This window comes from Rhincodon typus, chromosome 12 (assembly GCF_021869965.1).
Source record: "Rhincodon typus isolate 14 chromosome 12, sRhiTyp1.1, whole genome shotgun sequence".
Taxonomy (NCBI): domain Eukaryota; kingdom Metazoa; phylum Chordata; class Chondrichthyes; order Orectolobiformes; family Rhincodontidae; genus Rhincodon; species Rhincodon typus.
In genome coordinates, this window is record NC_063343.1 from 46124057 (window position 1) to 46150422 (window position 26366).

At 40.3% G+C, this 26366-nt stretch overlaps 1 protein-coding gene across 1 annotated transcript in view; it reads left to right on the top strand.

The window, feature by feature from the left end:
• The first annotated feature begins 354 nt into the window (after positions 1–354).
• Positions 355–26366, top strand: part of LOC109927336 (follistatin-related protein 5-like) — a 499489-nt gene continuing 473477 nt past the window's right edge. The window contains exon 1 of the mRNA XM_048603747.1: positions 355–480. Within this exon, the coding sequence (XP_048459704.1) occupies positions 355–480 (126 nt within the window). The remainder of the gene's footprint in view (positions 481–26366) is intronic.

A 26366-nucleotide genomic window follows, 5' to 3' on the forward strand; every position in this document is an offset into this window, starting at 1 on the left:
CATCCATACCATGCTGTAGCAAATCTCCACATTAAAGCATTCTTTAACCTGTCCATGTTAATTACTGTACCAAACATTCTACATTTTCTGTCATTATTATTTATATGGTTAGCTTTTATGAATATTATAGAACATTTGATAATTGATATCTGGATTGATAAAGCTCCCATTAGTACTCATGTGTGGCTAATGATATACATAATTAACATGACAACTACATTGTTGTGCACAATTTTCACTGATCAGCTATTGCATGGGACCTTAAAATAAAATAAAGGCAAGTTTTATCAAAACAAAATGTTGGAAGAGAACAATAATTTGACAGTTATCTTCTTTTCTGACAGACTTGATCCAATGAAGTCGAATGTGTTGTGGTCATTTCTTTACTTGCTTGGAATATGCTTATTGATGGCAGAAGGACGGTTGCAAAAGAAAATGGCTCGGAAGCTTTACGCACGCGGACTCGCCCTCCTTCAAAAGGTAACTGTTTTACACGGGAGCCTCTACAGACTGACTGCATAAATCTGGATTTGCCATGAGCTGTCTAAAAGTGAAAATTACAACACTGTAAAGCCATTTACAAAGCCCATTTAAACCATAAAATTGGAACCTACAGTGTTTTTCAGATTATATGACATCTTCAGACTCCCTATTGTAGGTCTATAATGATTTCATTAAGTCATTGCTTTGTGTTAAGAATGCATAGCCAAGACAATTTCCTTAACTTTCTAATTTGTTTTATTGCTGTTCAAACCCTTGTATTGTTACAGAAGAATTCCATAAATCAGATGTCATGTTCTGATGAGGGTTCTCCCAACCTTCTTGTCTGGGGAGGCTAAATGTCAAATTTTCCCTCACTTTTAGGGACTAATGAGTAAGTTTCAGAAATATATGATTTGCTGTAATAATAAAGGTGAAATTACCATCAAAAAGTACCAAGCAGCAGTGTTAACTAACAAAACCTAACTTTTCCTTTTCAGTTAAGCAATAGAGTAAGAAGAAGCAAATGGCTAGTCTCCAAGTCTGGATCACCCAGGGAGGAGGGTGGGGATTGGAATCTGGAGGGGGTTGGGGATCAGGACTGACCTAAGGAGATGGCTTTAACTAACACTGAGCTTGGTTTCCCTTTGGGGCATACTCCAGAATCCACATGGAAGTGGGTTATCTTTTGGCTTGGGGTTTCCTACTTTTCAAGTTGACTTTATACATAGGCTTTTGAGAGAGATGATGGGGTAAGAGTTGAGGATTTAGGGGAAAGGGATATATCCAACTCAATCCTACCCACCACGCCAGTCACTGCACCTTCCCTCCCCTATCCTGTCACTCAGTCACCAATCCCCGTCAAGTCTCTCACTTACTCATCCAGCCAGCAACATCCAATCCATTTAGCATTCCCTGCACGCACTCCCCCACCCTCCCAAACCAGGTTTCTCAGAGGCTCAGACTGTTTTATCGTTTAAATTAACAGGAGCAGATGGGTTGGCTGTAAATGTAACAACCCACAGTTCTTCCCACCTGGCTTAACATTTCGTCAGTCCTGGGCTATTGCTGTGACCTACCACTCCTGTCAATGTCTTTGTCCCTGTACCACTTCCTCAACAGGACCTGCTGATAACCCACCCCAAATTTTCACCAACACACACTTCTCCCACCCATGTTGCACCATCTGACTTTCACCAGCCCTCTCATGGATTTTGGTTTCCTCACAACTATCTTTCAAAGCCTCAGTTTACTACAGTTCCAGTCCTTGAGTACAGTTAAATTGCTTGTGTTGTGCTGTTCATTCCTCCAATCACAAATTGTTTCTGTCCTGCATCTGCTTTGATCCATTCACAAATGAGCCTCTTGGAAGAAAATGCAGGAGAGAACCACCCTATGGTTTGGAGGAGCAGTTCCTTTCCAAGTCTTTTAGTTATACTGACCCTTATCTGTATTTTAAAGGTTTGGTGGGCCACACAAAACACCTTGGCAGTTGTGGACTGAGTATTGGCCTGCTCTCTAGATATTTGGGATGGGGTCTGATAGGTTAGGTGAGTGGTGGACATGTGATTTTAAGTGGGAAAAATGGTCTAACCAGTTAATCGAGAACTCTTCAGTTGTTGCTTGAAGTCTTGGCTGATTTTATCAACTGTGGCATATTTAAATGTGGCTGGTCCACCTCTTACCAGGACATAAAGCTGCTGGTGGCTACTAGGCAATTATTGGAGAAGAGATTTACGGAGAGCCTTGCATTCCTTCTGGTCCTATAAAGTAACATTTCTTATTTGTCATCCTTCCTGCTAACTGCCAACTGCAATCACCTGGTCTGAAATCATTGACCACTGCACGCCTTGGCTGTGTGTTAAAAATGAACATTACCCTATTGGTGTTAAAGTATTTATCTACTTCTCAGCTATTTTTACAATGAGAGTAACCAATTTTTGGCAAAGTATGAATACATTGTAAAATCTAAGCTATTGAAGTCTTCTAGGATGAAGGCATGTTGAAAATTATACACAATAAAATCCCACTATGATCACACACTTCATACAAGGGTGGGTAATTGATCTCTGGATTAAACACTAGTAAGTACACTTTTTGCAAACTCTGTTCAAGTGCTAAGCAATGTTCAAAGATGAATAATCATTGGTTGTTTGAAATCTTACAGAATTTTATGCTACGTATTTTATCGAGAAGTTCCTATCCTTTTTATGCAGACAAAGATAAAGTATAATAATTAACTTTTTTGACTCAAGTAAATTACCCTGATTTATAGTGGAAAGGTTTATTTGTTCATTTTGTTATTTCTTGATATTTGTACATAAAATCCAGATTGTATAGACTTAAAGATCATACATTTGCAGTTACATTGCATTGATATTCTCAGACACTGTACTTATGTGAACTTCTCTCCATGGGGTTAAGGGGGAAAGTGGCTCTGAATAGGGCAGAGTTCAAAAATCCCAATTTGAAAGCTTGCATCTTTCCAGGTATTTATTCCAATAACCTTCTCAACTGATGTTTCAATACATGATTCAATCAGATAAAACTTCACTCCAAGAGCTTGATCCCTGTAAATTAACTCAAATGTAGTTTTTGTTTCAAATTGAAAGAGCTAAAAGTACAAGACTAATTTTTATTTCTTTATTCATTTCACCTACTTCAATTGAAAATTTTGCAGATTTCAAAGATAGTTTTAGAAAAAAGAGAAGTGCTACCTGTCAACTCAACACAAATGTCAGTCAAAAATAACGTCAGGGTCTATCTCATGGCCAAGTGATATTCAGATTAGAAAGCATAGCAATTCAATAAAAGTGAAGGCGACTGGAATATTTGTTTGCTTTTTTTGCAATACAGCGTGTATATATTTGGATTTATATTTTCAGGTTTTCCCAGTGCACCACAGTAAGTGATTGTTGGTAGGACCCATGCTACAGACAGATGTGCAATAGGGGTCTATTAGAATTTTTTTGAAGATGAACTGTTTTAGCCAATCATAGATATGTGGAACTAACTTGCAGTGTATTTTTTTAGTGATGTGTCAATTAATTCTCTCAAAAGAACACTTGATAATTGTCTTGTTAGGATTAGGGCTAAAGCTTTCTCTGAAAAGTATGGAATAAGGTGGTAAAATGTTTGAGCACTGCTGAAAATAAATGCGTTTTATCAAAGCTTTTCACCTTGCACTCATTACAGGTAATTTGCAAGAATCCCAAATCAAGGGGAAAACCAATAAAAATCAAATACTGTCAGAATTTGATGATTTCTGAGCTGTGAACATTGAAATGCCTCAAAGAATACTGTTTGGGCTTGAGTAATGCAGTTGTGATAGAAATAGAGATTGTGAAGTTTTGATTGTACTCAGGATTGCAGGAAAAAATTGCAATTAATCATGCAGAATTCATGATGGAGAAAATTGCACACAATCTCTGGAGTGTGACAGCTGTTGGCTTACGGTTGCATGCTTTCTTATAATATGTTAAGTTTAATTATTGTCAGTAATTATATTGTTATGATACCATTTGATTATTTTAATTCTGACACCATATACCATTCTTATCATAACAATTTATAGTAAACGACAACAAATTGACAGGAAATATGTTCAGATTCACCTGAATTATTCTAAAATGCATGTGTTTGACGAAAATGTTGGGATATAGCAAAGAAGCAGGATGATGAGACTGTGAATGTGTTTTACATTCGCCAGTGTATTTATGTTTTGAAAATATGTTACCTGTTTGAATCATGACAACTGCTTTCAACAGTAGCAACATATCAGTGTCACAACAGTATTGGAAACATCTGTGTGGTTTATTTGCCATAAATGTGTATGTCACTGAATCTACCCCGTACTCTCGTGAATCTGCCTTGAAAGTCTGCTTATGTAAAAGTAATTGTATGGCTGATTTCATGACATTTGGCCTTTATTGGTGTCACAGGTAGACAAAGTGGTTAAAATGTTTAGGGTATCAAAATGAAGGCAAGCGTTCATTGCTCACTCCTTTGAGTATAGTAGTTGGGATGCCCTGTTGAGATTGTACAAGATATTGCTGAGACCTCTTCTGGAGTACTGTGTGTAGTTCTGGTTGCCCTGCTAGAGGAAGGATATTATTATGCTAGAGAGGGTTCAGAAAATATTTACCAGGATATTGCCTGCAATGAAGGGCTTGAGATATAAAAATAGACTGGGACTTTTTTCACTGAAGCTTGGAGGTTGACGGGTGATCTTAGAGGTTTATAAAATCATGAAGGATCTTTTCCGTAGGGTGGGGGAGTTTAAAACTGGGGGGCATATTTTTAAGATGAGGGGAGAAAGATTTAAAAAGGAGACAAGGGGCAATTTTTTCTTTTAGAGTGTTTCATGGAATGAACTGCCAGAGTGTAGTGATTAGAACCAGGGCCACGTGGGTCCATTGACTGAGATGCTTGATCAGGGTTGTTAACTGGGGCCAATCAGGGAGCCCTAGCTGACAAATATAAACAGGGGATTGAGAAGGCCTTCTCATTCTAGGGACTGGCTCTGAGCTAGCTGGCCAGAGTCCATGTACTGTGCAAATGTGAATATAGGTGACTTGGTAATGAAATACTGGCACCTGTGCAGTTATTTCACAGAAAAAGTGGTGGATGCTGGTGTTTAGAAGATATTTGAATAAGTTCATGAACAGGAAAGGTTTAGCAGGATATGGCCAAGTGCAGGCAGGTGGGACTGGTTTAGTTTGGGAACATGGTCAGTGTGGACTAGTTGGACCAAGGGTTGGTTTTCATGTAGTATGACTGTATGAACTGTTATTTGTACATTGACAGTTTACAAAAATGACATGTTATTAGCTAGGCATTATGAAGCTTTCACACTTACTGATAAATGTCATGTTCTTAGTTGTGTTACCTTTCTATGTGCTTGTTATGTTTTAGCCTTGCTTTATGATTTTGAGACATTTAGGTGATTAATTTGATCTACATTGGATGACACCTCAGACATTAATCCATTGCAATCTAAAAGTTATGCACTTAATAAGGTTGGGACTTTATTTGTTATATTCAGTTTTACCGCTTAAAATCTCAACAGGAGCGTTTTGTGATTGCATCATCGTAATCCAATAAACTGCCATACACACCAACCAACAGTTGGCTAGCACTTTCAATGCAGTCAATTGTCCCAATGCTCTAAACAAAAGCATAATCAAACAAAGTCTCATGTATTAGACATAACCTTTTCAAAATGACAGCTCAAATTGGATAAGCTGTGCAACGTGCAAACAAAGTGACAGAACATGAGGATCACTATGCTCTGGGAAGTTGAAATTTGAAATTGCCCTATACCCTTGAAAATAAGGGGAGGGGTTGTTTGTTAATAAATTTGCTGCAAATGTTTCTAGGTGAAGCTTTATTACAATAAATTACTATAGTTAATGCCAAGAAATTGAATTGATAAACGCGTGATTTTTTAAAATAAGGCACTGGGGAATAACAAAAGGCAACACACAACTTGTCTGCTCCATTAATCTGTGCTGATCATTGCTGCAGTGGGACAAGATATCAGACTGGGTTATAAGCTTTGGGAGTATAAGATGAGTTGAACATTATTTTATCATGTGCTATACATTGTGATTTTTTCTTGTAAATGTTTTGTTTAAAATAAAACTGCAATGTACAGTGGACCTTGTTAAAAGCTCATCAATTGTGACACACAGGCTATGATTTGCTAATCCAAGTAGGGAACAAGTTGTATTACAAATTTAGTACCAAATTCAACATAATGTCATGAAAGACAATTGAATGATGTATTGGCATCCCTATGGAACTACTGAATAATGTTCACCTAACTATGTCATAGATTCACATTAGGTGGAACGTTAACTGCTTTCCACTGAACAGCAACAATACAGGAAGATATTTTTAAAATGGTGAGGAGTTATGTTTTGAATATAATTTCTTGAGAACCAAAATTTTAACTGGGTTGAAATCAGGCTCAGTATGATGACTTGTTGCTGCTGAGGGGCGGTCCTAATTTAAAAGGCAGATGTGTCATCTTGTGTATTCATCTGAGTTAAGTATTGCTGTAAAGCCTGTCTCTTTTCTATATTTTTCATTATGGACTAAATTAGAAAAAGGATGGTTTATAAACCAAGAATTGTGGATGCTGCACTTTTTTTAAAAAAAGCTAGTTACTGAAACTCATTTTTACTGATGTTTACACTACTGCTTTGTTGACCTTGTTGGGAGGTGATGGCCTAGTGGTAATATAAAACATAGAACATAGAACATTACAGCGCAGTACAGGCCCTTCAGCCCTCGATGTTGCACCGACCTGTGAAACCAATCTGAAGCCCATCTAACCTAAACTATTCCATTATTATCCATATGTTTATCCAATGACCATTTAAATGCCCTTAAAGTTGGCAAGTCTACTACTTTTGCAGGCAGGGCATTCCACGCCCTTACTACTCTCTGAGTAAAGAACCTACCTCTGACATCTGTCCTATATCTATCACCCCTCAATTTAAAGCTATGTCCCCTCGTGCTAGCCATCACCATCCGAGGAAAAAGGCTCCCACTGTCCACCCTATCTAATCCTCTGATCATCTTGTATGTCTCTATTAAGTCACCTCTTAACCTTCTTCTCTCTAACGAAAATAGCCTCAAGTCCCTCAGCCTTTCCTCATAAGACCTTCCCTCCATACCAGGCAACATCCTGGTAAATCTCCTCTGCACCCTTTCCAATGCTTCCACATCCTTCCTATAATGCGGTGACCAGAACTGTACGCAATACTCCAAGTGCGGCCGCACCAGAGTTTCGTACAGCTGCAACATGACCTCATGGCTCCGAAACTCAATCCCTCTACCAATAAAACCTAGCATACCGTATGCCTTCTTAACAATGCTATCAACCTGGGTGGCAACTTTCAGTGATCTATGCACATGGACACCGAGATCTCTCTGCTCATCCACACTACCAAGAATCTTACCATTAGCCCAGTACTCTGTATTCCTGTTACTCCTTCCAAAGTGAATCACCTCACACTTTTCCACATTAAACTCCATTTTCCACCTCTCAGCCCAGCTCTGCAGCTTATCTATGTCCCTCTGTAACCTGCAACATCCTTCCACACTATCCACAACTCCACCAACTTTGGTGTCATCCGCAAATTTACTAACCCATCCTTCTACGCCCTCATCCAGGTCATTTATAAAAATGACAAACAGCAGTGGCCCCAGAACAGATCCTTGAGGTACACCACTAGTAACTGAACTCCAGGATGAACATTTCCCATCAACCACCACCTTCTGTCTTCTTACAGCTAGCCAATTTCTGATCCAAACCGCTAAATCACCCTCAATCCCATGCCTCTGTATTTTCTGCAATAGCCTACCATGGGGAACCTTATCAAACGCTTTACTGAAATCCATATACACCACATCAACCGCTTTACCCTCATCCACCTGTTTGGTCACCTTCTCAAAGAACTCAATAAGGTTTGTGAGGCACAAAACCGTGTTGACTAACCCTAATCAAATTATTCCTTTCTAGATGATTATAAATCCTTTCCAACACTTTACCCACAACCGAAGTAAGGCTCACTGGTCTATAATTACCGGGGTTGTCTCTACTCCCCTTCTTGAACAAGGGGACAACATTTGCTCGTCTCCAGTCTTCTGGCACTATTCCTGAAGACAATGACGACATAAAGATCAAAGCCAAAGGCTCTGCAATCTCCTTTCTAGCTTCCCAGAGAATCCTAGGATAAATCCCATCCGGCCCAGGGGACTTTTCTATTTTCACACCTTCCAGAATTGCTAACACCTCCTCCTTATGAACCTCAATCCCGTCTAGTCTAATAGACTGTATCTCAGTATTCTCCTCGACAACATTGTCTTTTTCCTGTGTGAATACTGATGAAAAATATTCATTTAGCGCCTCTCCTATCTCTTTGGACTCCACCCACAACTTCCCACTACTGTCCTTGACTGGCCCTAATCTTACTCTGGTCATTCTTTTATTCCTGACATACCTATAGAAAGCTTTAGGGTTTTCCTTGATCCTACCTGCTAAAGACTTCTCATGTCCCCTCCTGGCTCTTCTTAGCTCTCTCTTTCGGTCCTTCCTGGCTAACTTGTAATTATTGCTGGACTGTTAATCTAGAGACACAGATAATGTTCCGGGGACCTGGGTTTGAATCCTGCAATGGCAAATGGTAGAAATTGAATTCAATAAATATCTGGAATTAAGAATCTAATGATGACCATGAATCCATTGTTGATTGTCAGAAAAAACCCATCTGGTTCACTAGTGTCCTTTAGGGAAGGAAACTGCCATCCTTACCTGGTCTGGTCTACATGTGACTCCGGAACCACAGCAATGTGGTTGACTCTTAACTGCTCTCTGGGCAATTAGGGATGGACAATAAATGCTGCCTGGCCAGTGAAACCCTCATCCTATGAATGAATAAAGAGAAAAACCTAATGGGGGAGGCTGTTGGAGATGAGCTGCCATTGGGGGTGTATGCAAAGTGGGGATTGGCCAACAACAGATAGCTGATTGGTTTGTGGCCATCCATGAATGACAAAGTCCTGTCAATAACTGGTTGGCTCCTGGGTGGGTGAACAGCTTGTGGGTGTGAATGATATTGCCAGAAGCCGTCAGACCTCTGGAAAAGGAGGTGGTATGTCTCTCTGCACTGAAAAAATACCTGAAATACGAAGAAAGCCAGTTATCCTTTTCCATCATTTGTTGTAAGATTTTGCTTAGAAAGTAGAACATAGAACAGTACAGCACAGGTACAGGCCTTTCGGCCCACAGTGTTGTGCCAAACATGACACCAAATTAAAATAGATATAACACAATGTGGAGCTGGAGGAACACAGCAGGCCAGGCAGCATCAGAGGAGCAGCAAAGTTGACATTTCGGGTCAGGACCTTTCTTTAGAAATGGGGGAGGGGGAAGGGAGCTGGGAAATAAATAGAGGAGGGGCGCAGCTGGGAAAGGTAGGTGGGATGGTGACAGGTAAGTGCAAGTAGGGAGTGGTGGTGATTGGTCAGTGAGGTGGCAGGCACGGATAGGTGGGAGAGAAGATGGACTCTTTGTGTCAGATCAAGGAGGTGGGGATGAGAGGGAGAGTTGGTCATGGGATGAGGCCAGGGATGAAACCAGTTTCAAATTCTCCCCACTCCCAGCCTCCCTGACCAATCCCCACCACTCCCTGCCTGCACTCACCTATCACCATCCCATTTGACTGTTCCATTTCAAATGCAATAACAATTCTTGACATCTAAGTGAGATAATGACTGCCAGAGGAAGTGTTGGATGCAGGTACAGTTACAACATTTAAGAGACGTTTGGATAGATATATGAATCGGAAAGGTTTAGATGGATGTGGGCCAAATGCAGGCAAATCAGATTAATTTAGTTTGGGAAACTTGGTTGGCATGGATGGGTTGGACCAAAGGGTCTGTTTCCATGCTGTATGACTCTGACTCTATGAATTTCAGCACAGGGTGGAGCCTGTTAGGAAGTATGGGAACTCTTTCTTGTAGTTGTGGGTTCAAACATAGCTAATATATCATCAACTTCACCTCCTATGCTTTGCATATCTCTGATAGACGTCATTCCAACAAGAACACATGGAATCAAACAAGGAGCAAAAGCTGAGCCTAGCAGGGTATCCCATGATAATGATATCCATTTGGGTATACATAATGCTGTCAAAATTAAACTCAACTGTGAGAGTTGCTGAGTGGATAGATTCAATGTACAATGATTCTCTCAGTGGTGGCGTACCTAGATCACCGTGATGTAGTGTAGTGTACAGACATCTATAGCTTCCTTGAGTGGTACATTGGTATTGTGGTGAGCTGTGGCTTTAAGAGGTGTGTTTTAACTTGGTTTCTGTTAGAGAGAGAGAGAGAGAGAGATTGAGGGACAGGTGCCGAGCAGTCCGAGAAGATAGACAACTTGTGAAACCTTGGGTGTTATGAAGCAGCCTGAATGGGTGTGGTCAAGCGCCCACCCACAGAGCCAAGGATTTTTAGTTTTCAGCAGCAGTTGGTATTGGGGTCTTGAAGGAGTGGAAACCATTTTTTCTCTGTCTCAATTTACAGCCAAAAGCTGGGGATTGTCTTCCTGGGCTGCTAGATTGCATGTGAGACAAATCTATTTTCTGAAACTGCTCTTTTGCCAATGGTGTGTTTATGGGATGTTACTATATTGGAACAGTTAATAGAATAATAGATACAGTAATTATTACTAATTACGTTTTCCAATAGAGTTGTTATCCCAATTCCTTCTTTCTTTTGTCTTTTGTATTTTAACTATTGCATTTGAGGTCACATGACACCAGGTTACAGTCCAACAGGTTAATCTGAAATCACAAGCTTTCGGAGTAGAGCCCCTTCGTCAAGTGATTTCAAATAAACCTGTTGGATTATAACCTAGTGTCATGTGATGTCTGACTTTGTCTTCCCCAGTCCAACACCAGCACCTCCACATTATGGATAAATTGTGTTTTGCTTAACATTGAGTAGTTTGACGAATCAAATTGCATCTGGAACACAGCACCTGGCATGTACCTTTTTAAAATAAAAAAAGTTAGAGCCTAGGGATGTCTGGTCTTGTGCATAACAGTATCTACCCTCATCTGTCAATATATATATACCGTGGAATTCTTGCAGTTCCGTACAATATAGATTACCTAATTTGACAACCTTCTGATTTGAAGACTCTTCCACTCATGTATTCTGCTCTCTCTTGCAGCTAGCCTTATATGTGTTTGCACTAATGTGTCTCTGGTGCTCTTCCTGCTCTTATTGGCAGTATGCTGTGTATGCTCTTTTTACTCTGCGTGACTTCCAAAGATCTTGGAGTGCAGGATTGGCTTGCAGTGAGTGCAATGGCCCACATTTCTGGCAACACTTTCTGTGTCTTTGCTACTATGCCAATACAGGTAACAGCACTTAATGTTTGCATGTGCCACTATTTGGCTGCCTTGGCTTCATATCTTATTCCATTTAGCAGTGGGGGTGATGTTATGACCTTCTTTAATTTTTTTTCTCCGCAAGGTCATTTTGGAAAGCTTCAATAGGTTATGAAGCTATAACTAGTTCCATTATCCACCAGACAGCTCAGATTATGAAAAGTCACTTTCTCTGCCCTAGATACAGCACTGAATTAATCAATTGATTCTTATAGCAGTTGTCTGTAAGACATCAGCTCCAACCAGTGAACTCCGAAGTTCCCTTTACATAAATCTGATAGTCCAGCAAGTTTCGTAGTTTAGTTGAGGCAACAAGCTTGAATCCTTGCTTGCCACCCACCTAGTGCCCCGCATGCTTTTTCTTTGCCTGTCTTTGCTGTTCTGATTTTGGCTGTTGCCCAACATTAATTCCTGTGTTTTCACATGGTTTTCCCTTTCTCAGGGGTATGGTCTTGAGCACCTATTCTGATGACCGTGCAGCTTTCACAGTCCAATTCAAAGCTGGCTCAATGCTTGCATGAACTATCCATTTAGGATAGTCCACAAATCTCAAGCTAAATTTTAAGCTAGTACCATTTATATAGTGATTTTTTTTGCCTCAGAGTTTCTGTAAATACAGCTTCTGCACCATTTCACTCCTTGGCTGATGCTTCTCCAGTGGTCTTCAAATTCACCTCACTGCCTTCACATCATCTAAGCAACACCACTACTGAGCACTATGCTGTTGTCTTTTGTTTGCTTGAACAAATTTTGCCAGTCTTACACCAGGTCTGGTAAATGGCTATGGGTTTTGTTTATTTGAAGGTATGTGGCAGGATTGCTCAGCAGACAGTTTTGTTACAGAACATCAATTATTATTACAAGATAACATTGCTACATTGCCTCATACTATTTTACAAGGTAGACTGAAAATATCTTCTCGTCACATGCAGTGCCTCCTAGTTACTTGCTCATTAGCATGTTCTCAAAGTGAAATCTGAAATAGTTAGACAAGCGGCAGATGAAATTCATTTTTGTAGGAATTTATTCATTTTGTCTAAATCAAATTGTACAATTCTAAAGCAGATGCAGGAGCACAGAGATCTTTGGGTAAATGTGCACAAGTCATTGACGGTAGCAAGACTGGTTGAGAAAGCAACCACTAAAGCATACAGATAGTAAGAACTGCTGATGCTGGAGTCTGAGATAACAGTGTGGAGCTGGAAGAACACAGCAGGCCAGGCAGCATCAGAGGAGCAGGAAAGCTGACGTTTCGGGTCAGGACCCTTCTTCAGTAAAGCATACATAATTCAGGGTTTTCCAAATAGGAGCCTAGAGTACAAAAATGAAGTTATAATATGCTGTATTTAAAAAAAAACCCTAGGGTCAGCCTCAATGTTGTGGACATCAGACATTAAAAAGGGTGTGAAGATGTGAGAAAAGGCAGAAAGTGTTGATTGGTTCCAGGGTTTAGGAACTTAAGTTACATGGGTAAATTTTGAGATGTTGAGTTGGTATCCTTGGAGAAGAAGTGATTAAGAGGAGATTTGATAAGTGTTTAACTCATGAAGCATCTAGACTAATTAGATAGAAAGAAATTGTTCCTAAGGGGGGAAAGATGCATAACAGAGGGCACTGATTTAATGTAATTTGGCAAAAGAACCAATTTCAAGGCATAATTTTTCTGTCAGTGAGTTTTTAGGATTTGAATGCAATAACTGTATGGTGGAGACAAATTCAACTGAGGCCTCAAAAGAGAATTAATGATCTGAAGAGAAAATTGCAGGTCTAAAAACAATAGTGGGGGATTGGAGCTAGTTGAATTCTTCTTGCAAAGAGATATATGGGCACAGTGGGCTAAGTGGCTCCCTTCTGTGCTACAATCATTCAAAAGGGTATTTCTGACAGAACCATCCAATAATGTGCAAGGGCATGGGGAGAAAAGCACAAGATTGGTGTGAGGTAATGCAGTTCATTTGAAGAAGGACTGAATGGCCTACTCTGCACTGGAACATTTGAGATTGTTTGAACCATTCTATATTTTCATGAAGTCATTCCTAATTTTGAGGCTAGCTGATAATGTGCTTATTTCTTCTGAAATTCTTTGACCAACATTTTGCAAATGTTCAGTGACGGTATGTATTTCTGCACTTGAAATAGCACTTTAAATCTTGAGAGAGCAGGACTTTAGTCTTAGTGCCTTAATAAATCCCTCGTGAGCTAATGTCTTGAGATACCTGTAGCATAACAATGCCATAATGTGGCATATATCTTAATACACTGTCATATCATGTAATATATCAAGACCCTGATGTACCATTACTGTCTGTAGTTCCTGCTCTGCTGGGAAGCTATATAAAACATGCATCTGATTTTAATGAACTAATTTTACCATCATGAAAGAAGATAATTTACATGATTTGTAAGTCATAAACTGCATTGCTTCAGTATGCTTTATCATCAACTAAAGGGAATTCAGGCAGAATTGCAAGAAATGAGTGGCATAATGATTGAATGGGGGAAACGCACTGCTTGGCATTGTACTCAGAGACTTGAGCATGTCAGTCTGGGCTGATCTTCCACAGATGCCAACCCTCAGACAAGATTCTTAATCGAGGTCATGTCTGTTCTATCTCAGCTGGACATAAAAGATATCATAGCACTAATTCAGATATGAGCCAATGTTTAAGCCTTCAACCAACGTCATAAACCAGTTAATCTCACTATTTGTGGAAATTTGTATGCAAGTTAGCTGTGTTGTGATAGTACAATAAATGCCCTTTATTTTAGTTGATTGGAAAGCATTTTCAGACACCTGAAGATGCTATATAAATGCCAGGTTAAGAAAATGTATCCATTGACGCCTGAAGGTGTGGATGGTTGTTGAATATGGGATTGAACTAGGATGAGTTTCTCTCAGTAATTTGAATAACTTGTTGTTATTCAGTATCTCGACTAATACGCTAATAATGGCTACTTGGCTGAGGTACTGCAAAATAACAGGTATCCACTGAATCAAATCACCACAACAGTAATAGCATTCATGGACAAAAAAGTATAAAACATGGGGAATGAAGAGCTAGTGTTTCTTGGCAAATATAATGTTTATCACATTTGATAAGCAGACAACAAGAATACTTTATTTCCCACGATGAGATCAGAATCTGAATATAGCACCTAAAAAGGTTCAGAATACATTTAAACAACTGCACTAAGTTTTAAAATGATCCTTTTTACCGCCTCTTAAAGGTATATCTGATACAGAAAATTGATGAAAAATGTAATTTCATGCTCTGTACATGAATGTCCTCTCTCTTCAAGTATATGTTGGGGTTTAATAGCTTGTACTGGTAGTTAAGCACAGTTGGACTGGCTTAAACAGCTATGTAATTGTAACAGAGTAGGAGCAAATTACTGCAAATGCTGGAATCTGTAATGAAAACAAAATGTTGGAGATCATAGCGGGTCAGGCAGCAACCATGGAGAGAAAGCAAGCTAGCATTGGGTCTAGATGACTCTCTTAGACTCAACGTTAGCTTGCTTTCTCTCCACTGATGCTGCATAACTGTGACCTTCAGTTGTTCTAAATGGTGTGAATAAAATTCAAGCATTTCTTTTAAATAGCTTCAGAGCCTTAAGTTAGCCATCTTATGAATTCCTCTTCTCTGTGCTTTTGTAACTAAATTACTTGTTTCCTGTCTGAAATGTAATAATACTTTACCAGCTTGAGTTACTAAAATCCCTATCTAACATTTGTTCGGAAGGTCAAATGGGTGCAAGTTGCATGCTCTTACAACAGAAGCAGGTACAAGTTTTATAAGCGTATATTTAATGCTTTTAGCTTAGTAGCATTCAAGTATAAACAGTCAGGATTACTGTGCATGTTCAGAATGTGGGACAAGTATGTAAAGGTCCATATCATGAGAACCAGAACCATGCCTGGATTCATGTAAGATTGTGAAGCCAACAACAAAATGTCGCCTTGTGAAGGAGATGGCAAGAAGTGCAGATGCTGAGTCAGAGTCATAGTGTGGAGCTGGAGGAACACAATGGGTCAGGCACCATCAGAGGAGTAGGAAAGTCAACGTTTCAGGTCAGGACCCTTTTTCAATGTTCTTCAGAACAGTTCTGGAGAAGCGTCCCGACCCAAAATGTTGACTTTCCTACTCCTCTGATGGTGCCTGATCTGCTATGTTCCTCCAGCTCCACACTGTGACTTTGCCTTGTGAAGGAACTGGACATCGTCCTTTAAGCAGTTAATGAATGAATTCCATTTCAACCACCAAATCATGCACTTCTTTTTAAGGCTCAGTGATACATTTGAGAGTGACCCTTGTGGAACTGCACCTCTAAACCCCGAAGTACTCATTAACAAATCTAGGCCTTTTTTTTGCCTTTCTCCACAGCAATAGTCAGCACTGAAAAGCAAGTGGGAGTTGGGAGTTTAGCCCAGGCCACAAAATAACAGAGAAATGAGTTCCAGGCATTGAATCAACATTATTTTCTTGGTCATTGCTTCAGAACCAAGAATATACAATTGCTGTTCACAGGATTCTCTAGCCTCCCATGTTGACAGTTGTCATACCAATGCCATGTAAAGTTAAAAAGTACAATTGCAGAAAAAGAAATGCTAATTTCAGCAATATTTCTTCAATTAGGAGCAGATTTCCGAAATCACGAGTGTCATAAAAACCAATCCATCCACTTACTGTCTTTTCTAATTTTTAGTTTTATTAGGTTTGACATCTTTTGAAGTTTGAATGCTTACCAATGAGCAAGCCTGAACTGTTGCTCAATTGGCCTGGTAGCTGGCTTGTGATGCAGACTGATGCCAACAGCATGGGTTAAATTCCCATTGTGGCTGAGATAACCATGAAGGACTGTCCTTCTCAATCCTCCCATTACCTGAGCTGTGGTGACCTCAACTTAAACACAACCAGTCATCTTTCCTGAATGAGAGAGCAGCGCCATGGACGGGGAAGACTACTTTACGTTTTTAACCTGAATATGGCCATGTTACTACAGAGACAGTTAGGAGCACACTAGCCCCAGTTCTGCTGAGTGCAAACTGCTCCTTTCCTCTTACCACATCCCCCTGCTCGCCTACCAAAAATTGGATGTGATACAGTGTGCATTATTTAAGGTTTTTGCACCTGGAAAGTTTATGTTCCAAAGACTTTATAAAGCTACAATAGATCTTGATAGAGTAAGTCATCGAAATGCTTCCTAGCTTTAACACATTTCAAAGTGATCATTCTGAAAGGCCTTGGGGTAACACTTGAGTTGTTCGACCTCCCTGTGGAAAACATTTTAACATATACAGTTCCCACTTTGATTGATTATAGGTTCATAGTTCTAGCAGAATCTTTGAATATAGAAATAGGAGTAGACCATTCTGCCCATTGAGTGTGCTCCACCATTCTAGATTGTGGCTGAACATCTCTTCCATGCCATTTTCCGGCATTATCTCCATAACCTGAAGTTTCTGGAGACTGATGATATTATCAGTTAATGTCATGAGCATGCTCAGTGATCAAGATTCCATAACCCTCTGGGATAGAGAATTCCACAATTTTCCACCCTCTGAGTGAAGAAAGTTCTCTTCATCTCAGGGTAGAGATCAGGCCACTTATTGTCCCCTGTTTCTTGAGTCACCAGTCAGGGGAAATGGCATATTATATGGCATATCGATCCAGTCACAGGCTGTAAGAATTAAGTTTCAATGAGATTACCTATCATTCTTAGAAATTCTGGAACATACAAACCTAGATTCCTCAATCTCTCCTCATTGGGACAATTTGTCATCCCAGGGATTGATCCAGTGTTACAGTTCATGTTTTAGAAAAATTGAAACATTGAGGATAAGACCAGGAGGAGGCCATTCGGCCCTTCGAGTCTGCTCAGCCATTCTTCCCGATATTGGCTGATCGTCCAATTCAATAGCCTAATCCTGTTTTCCCTGCATAAGCGTTGATCCCATTTGCTCCAAGTGCTATATCTAGTCACCTCTTGAATACATTCAATGTTTTGGTATCAACTACTGCCTGTGGTAATGAATTCCACAGGCTCACAACTCTTTAGGTGAGGAAATGTCTCCTCATCTCCATCCTAAATCGTCTACCCTGAATCTTCAAATTGTGACTCCTGGTTCTGGATACACCCACCATCAGGAACATCCTCCCTACATCTATCTTGTCCAGTCCTGTTAGAATTTTATAAGTCTCTATGAGAACCCTCTCATTCGTCTGAACTCCAGCGAAATCCCAACCTAGTCAATCTCTCCTCATCCATCAGACCCACCATCCCCAGTATCAGACTGGTAAACCTTCGCTGCACTTCCTTGAGAGCAAAAGCATCCTTCCTCAGAAAAGCAGACCAAAACTGCACACAATAGTCTAGGTGTGGCCTCACCAAGGCCCCGTATAACTGCAACAATACATCCCTGCTCCTGTACTCGAAACCTCTTGCAATGAAGGCCAACATACCATTTGTTTTCTTTACCGCCTGCTGCACCTGCTTGCTTACCTTCAGTGACTGGTGCACAAAGACACCCAGGTCCTGCTGCACACTCCCCTCTCCCAAATGATGGCCATTCAGGTAGTAATCTACCTTCTTGTTTTTGCTTCCAAAGTGAATAACCTCACATTTCTCCAAATTATACTGCATTTCTTTTGTCTAATAAGCTGATTTTGGTTTCTTAAACCGAGAATCTGTTTTCTCAATCTTACAGATTCTTTAATGATGCATTAGCAGATAAACATTTCCCATGTCACCATCACATACACATGAAATTCTTAGAAACATGGGTGTGAAATTGGGCTCTGTAGTTATGCTGATGTGTGAACTCAGAACATGTTTCTCTGAAAGTGTTTTGACTGGGTGCTATTCTCCTGCATTCTCCTCATAATGCTGAATATTGTTTCATCTTTAAAATAACTATTTAATACCCACTTGAATGCTTTAGTTGAATCTGACCTACCTTCTGCAGTGAAGAGCTTGATCTTCCTTTTGGTCATGTAAATGATTTAATTGAAGATTTAGATTTTACAGTAGTGGTAAAATAGATTTATGGCTTCACTTCCATGATAGCAGCTTATCTTGAGGTCATTCGATATAGTGAACTAAATACATTTCCAAGAAGCCATTTCACTTCAGCGTCTAAGCATGATACCTGTGAGGTTAATTGATTAGCATTTATAATACAGACTTCTATATACAGGAAAAGTAAAGGATCAGAGACCAATAATAGTTTGAGTTCACTTCAGAAGAGCAGTTTCTTCCCAGCTGAAGGGCAGTTGCTTTGAAATCTCCAGGTTGTGATAGTTTAGAGAAGTCATCAGAATGAAAAAGAAATCCAGGCCTTCCCAGAACTAGAAACTTTCAGGTAAGTTAGAAATTAAAGACTAAGATAGCAATCATACTTAGTGAAATTGAGTAACTGTAAAGAATATTGCTTAGGGGAAAAAGACTGAATCTTTGTTTTTGCTGTTTATGTCAAGATTTTCTTTTGTGTAACAAACTTGTGTTCTTTTGTTAAAAGATCATTGGCAGCCTTGTGTGAATATGGTTTGTAACTGACCTTCATGGTAAGGAAACTGCATGACAACAAAAAGCTCTATCTTTTTGCATTTCATTTTGTGATCTGACTTGTTCTGTATAACTACCAGCTGTGATGACAACACTGTTTCTATCATCAATCCTATCTTATTTCTTTTCCGTTGACTATATTTCATTGGTCATTTAGGTTGGGTGGAATTTTTTTAATGTGTGGAGGTGGGTAGACAGTAGAGAGAATTGGTCATGTGGTGAGATAGGATATCCCATTCAGGTGTGTTCCCAACTCATTAAACGTTCATGAATGGGTAAAATGCCAACTTGTAGCAGTTGGCTGGCAGAATGTTCTGTTCCCCACAGAGAATGACAGGACCCCAACTTGCTTAAACAATTTTAAAAGGCTCCAGACACTACTTCACCCTCTTCAACCCAGGAATGCTATGCTTTAGTGATGCCTCCCTAGAACTTCTCCTGGAAGCTGCCCATTAGAGGAGGAAAGTTCTTTTCCGATGGATAGCAACCTGGATGGGGTGATTCTGTGGGTCAGCTCCCTTGGGCAACTCAAGTGAACTTGGCTGCAGTGTTGCAAGAAATTAAATGATCTGCTATACTCTTGCAGAGTCTGGGCCACTGTCTACTTGATGCGTCATACTGCTGAGTGTGATTGACTACGATAAAATTGCCTCTGCAAAAGACTGTCAATCAGAAGATTGGATGCCAGGCATCTCTATCTGATGCCTCAGGTGCAATCAATATGTCACTTTTATTATTGCTTACAATGAAGGATTTCTGCACTTTATAAAAAACAAGTAACCCGGCATTCATTATTATTGCTACCAATGTAGCATGACTTGTACCACAGTGGTACTGCCCCTCACCCATCTGCCAGGGTTCACATTCTGAAACAGAATAAAGCTTCAACACTTGGTGGCTCACACACTGTCAGATCACTGACCTCTCAGCACAACAAGGAGAACCTATACATCGGATAGATTCTCACCAAAGGCCTGCATACAGGAAGGACTCAGCCATAAAATTGTCCTCTTGAGTTGGCCTATTTTGACTTCAGTCCCACCCGATAAGTCTTGCTGACATCAGCCAGTGTAGCTGTCTTTCCAAGCCCAGACTGCATGTGTCAGAAGTGTTTGGAGAGATGGGCCAAATGCAGGCAGGTGGGACTAGTTTAGTTCGGGATTGCGGTCAGCGTGGACTGGTTGGACCGAAGGGACTGTTTATTTTTTGCCGTATGACTCTATGACTGAGACTTCTCATGAGTTAATCAACATGGAGAGGTTCAACCCTAAGCATTTGTACCGAACTCTTTCAGAAAAATCTTAAGTTAGTTAGGATGTTTATTGTGACTGGAGCATGGAGGAATTTGTTTAGAACATAGAACATAGAACAGTACAGGACAGTACAGGCCCTTCGGCCCACGATGTTGTGCCGACCTATTATCCTACTCTAAGATCAAACTACCCTGCATACCCTATATTTTACCATCATCCATGTGCCTATCCAAGAGTTGTTTAAATGTCCCTAATGTATTTGACTCCACTACCACCGCTGGCAGCACATTCCACACGCCCACCACTCTCTGTGTAAAGAACGTACCTCTGACATCTCCCCTATACCTTCCTCCAATCACCTTAAAATTATGACCCCTCGTAATAGTCATTTCCGCCTTGGGAAAAAGTCTCTGAGTATCTACTCTATCCATGCCTCTCATCATCTTGTAAATCTCTATCAAGTCACCTCTCATCCTTCTTCGCTTCAATGAGAAAAGCCGCAGTTCCCTCAACCTTTCCTCATAAGACCTTCCCTCCAGTCCAGGCAGCATTCTGGACCTCCTCTGCACCGTCTCTAAATCTTCCACATCCTTCCTAGAATAAAGGTGACCAGAACTGAACACAATATTCCAAGTGAGGTCTAACCAGGATTTTATAGAGCTGCAGCATAACCTCGCAGCTCTTAAACTCAATTCCCTGCCAATGAAAGCCATCACACCATATGCCTTCTTAACAACCCTATCAACTTGGGTAACAACTTTGACGGATCTATGGACATGGACCCCAAGGTCCCCCTGTTCCTCCACACTACCAAGAATCCTGCTATTAACCCTGTATTCTGCATTCAAATTCGACCTTCCAAAATGAATCACTTCACACTTTTCTGGGTTGAATTCCATCTGCCACTTCTTTGCCCAGCTCTGCATCCTGTCAATGCCCCGTTGCAACCTACAACAGCCCTCCACACTATCCACAACTCCACCAACGTTCGTGTTATCGGCAAACTTACTAACCCACCCTTCCACTTCCTCATTCAAGTCATTTATAAAGATCACAAAGAGCAGAGGTCCCAGAACAGATCCCTGCGGAACACCACTGGTCACTGAGCTCCAGGCTGAATACTTTCTATCTAACTTATTTCATCAGGATTATGACTCCCATACATAATTGGGTTTGTAAAGAGATTTTTCTGTTTTTGGCAAATATGTTTCTACCTAGGAACATAATTCCAAGCAGTGCTAATAAATATTCATAATATGCTAATAATGCAAAACAGATTCTTGTCGATTTATGGCTAGGGAAACCTGGCTTGCTGAAACGTAAGAAACATTTAACCCACCATCATGAAACAGAAATTGTCTTTCATCCAGTTATGATACTGCACTTGTCCTTCTAAGACATCTGAGCAAGCAAGGAAAATTCTGCCCATTGTGCCTGATGTGACTTCAAAGTGAGTAACAAACTTTCTTAAACTAATTGGACATGTGAATTCATGTAGAATTATGAAAATTAGCAGGGATCAGGATTGACCTTGTAATGGTGGTGAGAAATTTCAATATTAATAGACAGTAGCAATCTCTCCCTGCGTATTCATGTATTACTCAACTTGATTTCCATCTCTGCAACTGTCAGTACAATTAAGGGAGGTTAGTCAAGAATGAACCCTGTTTTGAGTGACATCATACTGTTACATCCATGTGCCTTTGATAAAAGCATGGCTAGGTGAATCTGATCCCAAGGATTCACTATTGTTTGCAATATCTCCTGACAATCTTTGCAAAAGTGACATACGTAATGAATTAACTATCTTTTTTGATTATGGACTGAAATGGGAAAATAATTGGTATGAAAGACGAGGATAGTTGAAGGATTGCTGCACTTTATAAAAGCAAGTAACCTGGCACACATTGTAAATGCTGTTTACATAGTTTCTTGGTGTAGCTGTAGTAGAAGCCTAATTACAGAGAGTTCATGTAGGAATGGAGATTAGATCAACATCAAGTAGTTGTTTGCTCTGTGGACTAGTGACCAGATATCAATGACAAAGGCCTTCTGCCTTTCAACAATTGACTGGCTCCCAGGAAGTTGAACAGCTTGCCGTGTGAATATTTGTGCAGAAATCTGTGGAAAGGAAGGAGCTGTGGGCCTGCTCTGAAGTTTAAACAAAAACGTTCAAGTTTAAAGAAAACCAATTTGTTTTTCTCTCAGCAGCTGCTGTAACCTGTGGCTTGTAACCTGGAAGCCAGAAACTTTTATAAGATTCAATCACACTTTCTGCAAGCAACTGAAAGTATCTGGGTGAAGGAGGATCAAGGAGGAGTATGTCTTGATAAAGCCAAACAGACCATCTCGGCAAATGCTATGGACAGGGCCCATTGAATTGCCTTCCAAGTTTGTTAGAGCTGCCCACAGCTGAAGCAGCATAAAATGGCTGAAAGTGGTGCTTAGTTGACGAAACAAAATCACTGGGGAAGATTCTTAGTTGAAACAGCAACTTCCATAGTATGAATGATTTGTTTCCACATGTATTTTACAGTGAAATTGATAAAGTACAGTGAAAAGCTTTTATTTGTCACAATAATCCAGCGCCATTTTGAGAGTTTAAGAATGAAAAGATGTAGCTAAAAGAGAAGTCTGTCTATGTAGGAGTTCTGAGCTGACTCAGAACCACCACGACCTCACCAGACCCAACTAACATCGAAGCCGCCGATCCTCGGTTGCCATCTTTTGCTGCTGGGCTGATTCACCTTCACCACCCATGCCAGGCACCAATGTCAGAGACTGTCACCACAGTCAATGTTGCCATGGTGCCCTCCTGCCACTGCTTCGCCACCACTTCCCAGTGCTGGACCCAACCAACAGCAAAATCGCTAATCCTCAAGCACCATCTTTGGCCGCAGTGCCCAACTTGGGGACTTTGCCTCAGGGTTCACTCTCCTCCATGTTGGGCTTACTGTCCTCCACGCTGGCTGATGTCTGATTTTTGAAGCTAAACTATAAGCTAGAGCAATTATGGCTGTCATAGGAGTATATCCAAGCTAACAAGATTAAGATAGCACAGAAAGGGTCTTGTGAAATCAATGCAATATAGTCCTGCTGATTATAAAGTGAAATGCAGCTGCTGCTTGCACAGGCAGTTTGATCTGGAACATCCTTGAGAAATGGGAATAGAAGCCTCTGTTTAGGATCAGTCCAAAGTCTGGTATTGATCATGGCATAGAAGGGAAAGATGTAACATTATTTGAGGTAATCGTAGCCACAAGTTATGTATCCAAAAAATGGAGTTCTAAGTATAAAGGCATTAAGGTATTTAACTGCATTCCCATGGAATTAAGTCTAAAGTTGATACGAGAAGCTCTTTGCAATTCACAGAAATGTACTGTACTGCATAACTGACGCAGGAGCTAAAGCCTGGAATGTGGTTGAATAAGGTATATTGGGAAGGGCCAAGAATAAATAAGGCGTCTGGTAAACATCCTTAAATCATGGGATGACCCATGGATTGATCACAGTCACATGATTAACCTGATTGTAATCCATTAATAAGGCAATTGGTTTGTAACAGCCAAAGGCAGGCTAAAAGAAAATGTATAAAAGCCTGAGATAACAAGGTGTGAAGCTGGATGAACACAGCAGGCCAGGCAGCATCAGAGGAGCAGGAAAGTTGACGTTTCGGGTCTGGACCCTTCTTCAGAAATGGTTCCTGCTCCTCTGATGCTGCTTGGCCTGCTGTGTTCATTCAGCTCTACACCTTGTTATCTTAGACTCTCCAGCATCGGCAGTTCCTATTATCTCTATGTATAAAAGTCTGTCCCCTTTGTTCAGTGGACAAGACCGTGGACTGCCCAGAAGATTTCTCCCTACCAGTGTAAAACAATAAATTCTTTGCTGTAAATGGTCCAGGGTGACAAGTGATTAAAGTTAATTTAGTCATTCTGCCATAACACAGTTTTTCCCTCTATGCGTAACACCAAGTTGTTGTTTGGGTGCAGGATTATGGAGGTTAGAGTTTTAACAAGTAGAGTTGTATGTCAATTGTTCACAATTATTTGCCTGCAGCAAGAATCTATTGATTTGTAATAGTCATTCTTTTCAAGTACAGAAACTTGGTCCATGCTTTCTGTCAACTGAATCTATCAGACAAACAAATTGTCGAATTTTGTGTACTCCTATAAAACTTTAACTTTTGTGATGACTCCAGGAACAGCAGAGTTTGATTTCCGGCACATGACACCAGTGAGGTATAAAAATTTTGAGATGCCAGTGGATGACACCATGAAGACCACTTGCGGTTTCTGATTGGGTAGAAACTATAGAACTGTAATATAGTTACAGCAACATGTTACCTTTTGCAAATCCTTCTTGCAATATTTCACTGCATACACAGATCCCAGGTACCATACGTTGCAAAAGTTTTCTCTGTAACCAAACCATTTGTAACATTTCCACTTAAGTTCAATGTCTGATTCAGGTGGCTGTCTCTTGTGCATGACCATTCAGTCAGTGTTTTCCTCCACCTAACGGAGAGTGTGGTTATATCACTTGGAACGGTGTCTTGACATGAATTTCCCTCCATAAACTGTGTTTATTGAACAACCATTTGTTGATGGAACCTCTCCAGCTTTATTGCAGAAATATGACAGCAAAGTAATTTCTTGACCCCTTATCAGACTTGCCCGAGGCCTACACATTCTCACAACGTCACCCTTATCTTGAAACTTGGATTGCAAGCAGCTTTTGCTATCACTTCACTCAGCCTGTCGTTCTTGATTTCTGGATACTGTCAACTTAGCTATTTCATACCTTTATTTGCTATGCCATGATTCCTATCTGTTTTTTTTTAAAAATATGTGCACTTTAAGGTTAGGTGTCCTAATACATAATGACTGGATTATCTTTTAAGTTTAAAAATACCTAGTTTTTAAAAATATCAAACCCAAGCTCAACTTTTACATGCAAAGTCAATTCTTTACTCCTTTCTAAGCAGACAATTTCAATTCCTGGATGTTTCACAACAGTCTAAAATTAATCATTTGAGTCAACGTTCTTATGAATTATTCTACACCAGAGTCACTGAACCTTTTCTCCATGGCAAAATCACATTTCAGTCTTTCTTTCACTTGGTGATGGGTAACTGCTGTGTAAGTATCAGAAGGATGCAATTTTCCACAATAGTAAATCTGAATTTCAAAGATAAATTCAAAGAAATAGATTAATCATTTTAAATGAGCAATTCATAAAAAGTGGCCATTAAAATGTGCCAAGCAGCAGAGTGAACTAAAAACCTTTCCGTATTAACATGAAAGTTAGGCTCGGAAGTGGATTACCTATATTTTCTTTCTCTTGTAGCCTGCTTTTGTGGAGACTTATTGTTAGAGGCAGAGATGGATGGGTGTTTGACTTTGTCTCATTCTCTACCCAACACTGACCCCAACATTCAGCCCCTCCATCTTATTCTTCCTATCCAGTTCCCTAACCCCCACCCCACCACCCCTCCACCTTCCACTGACAGGAATGTGGAAGAGAAGGTGCTGATTTTGAGAAGCAGATCATCCAGTATTTTAAACAAAGGTCTGGTGAGCCACGTAGGACCCCTCAGCAGGCCGCATGTTAGCCCACTCGCCACCTGTTGGACAACCTGCTCTAGCCTAAGCTGAGCTAAATTATGAACATTTTTTAACCATGTATGATTTTTGTGAATAGAACTGAGGGGCTGTTGAGTGCTGAGGTTCTCTGTTTAAAAAAAAGCCCACTGCAGTTCTCAGCAATTTCACCCAGCTGCTTTGTTAAACACTTAAATGCTTGAACCCTTGCCCGTTCCACATTGCACATCCTCCCAAGAACCATACTAAAGAACTGATCATTGAATTCAGAAAGAAAGGAGGCGAACACACCCCCATCTGCATCAACGGAACTGACTTTGAGAGAATGAAGAGCATTAAGTTCCTTGGAGTGACAACAATCAATGACCTGTCCTGGACTTCCCACATAAATGTGACAGTCAATTAGGCACAACAATGCCTCTTCTTTCTCAGTGAGCTCAGGAAATTTGGCATGTCCATAAGGTCCCTCACCAACTTCTACAGATGCACGATTG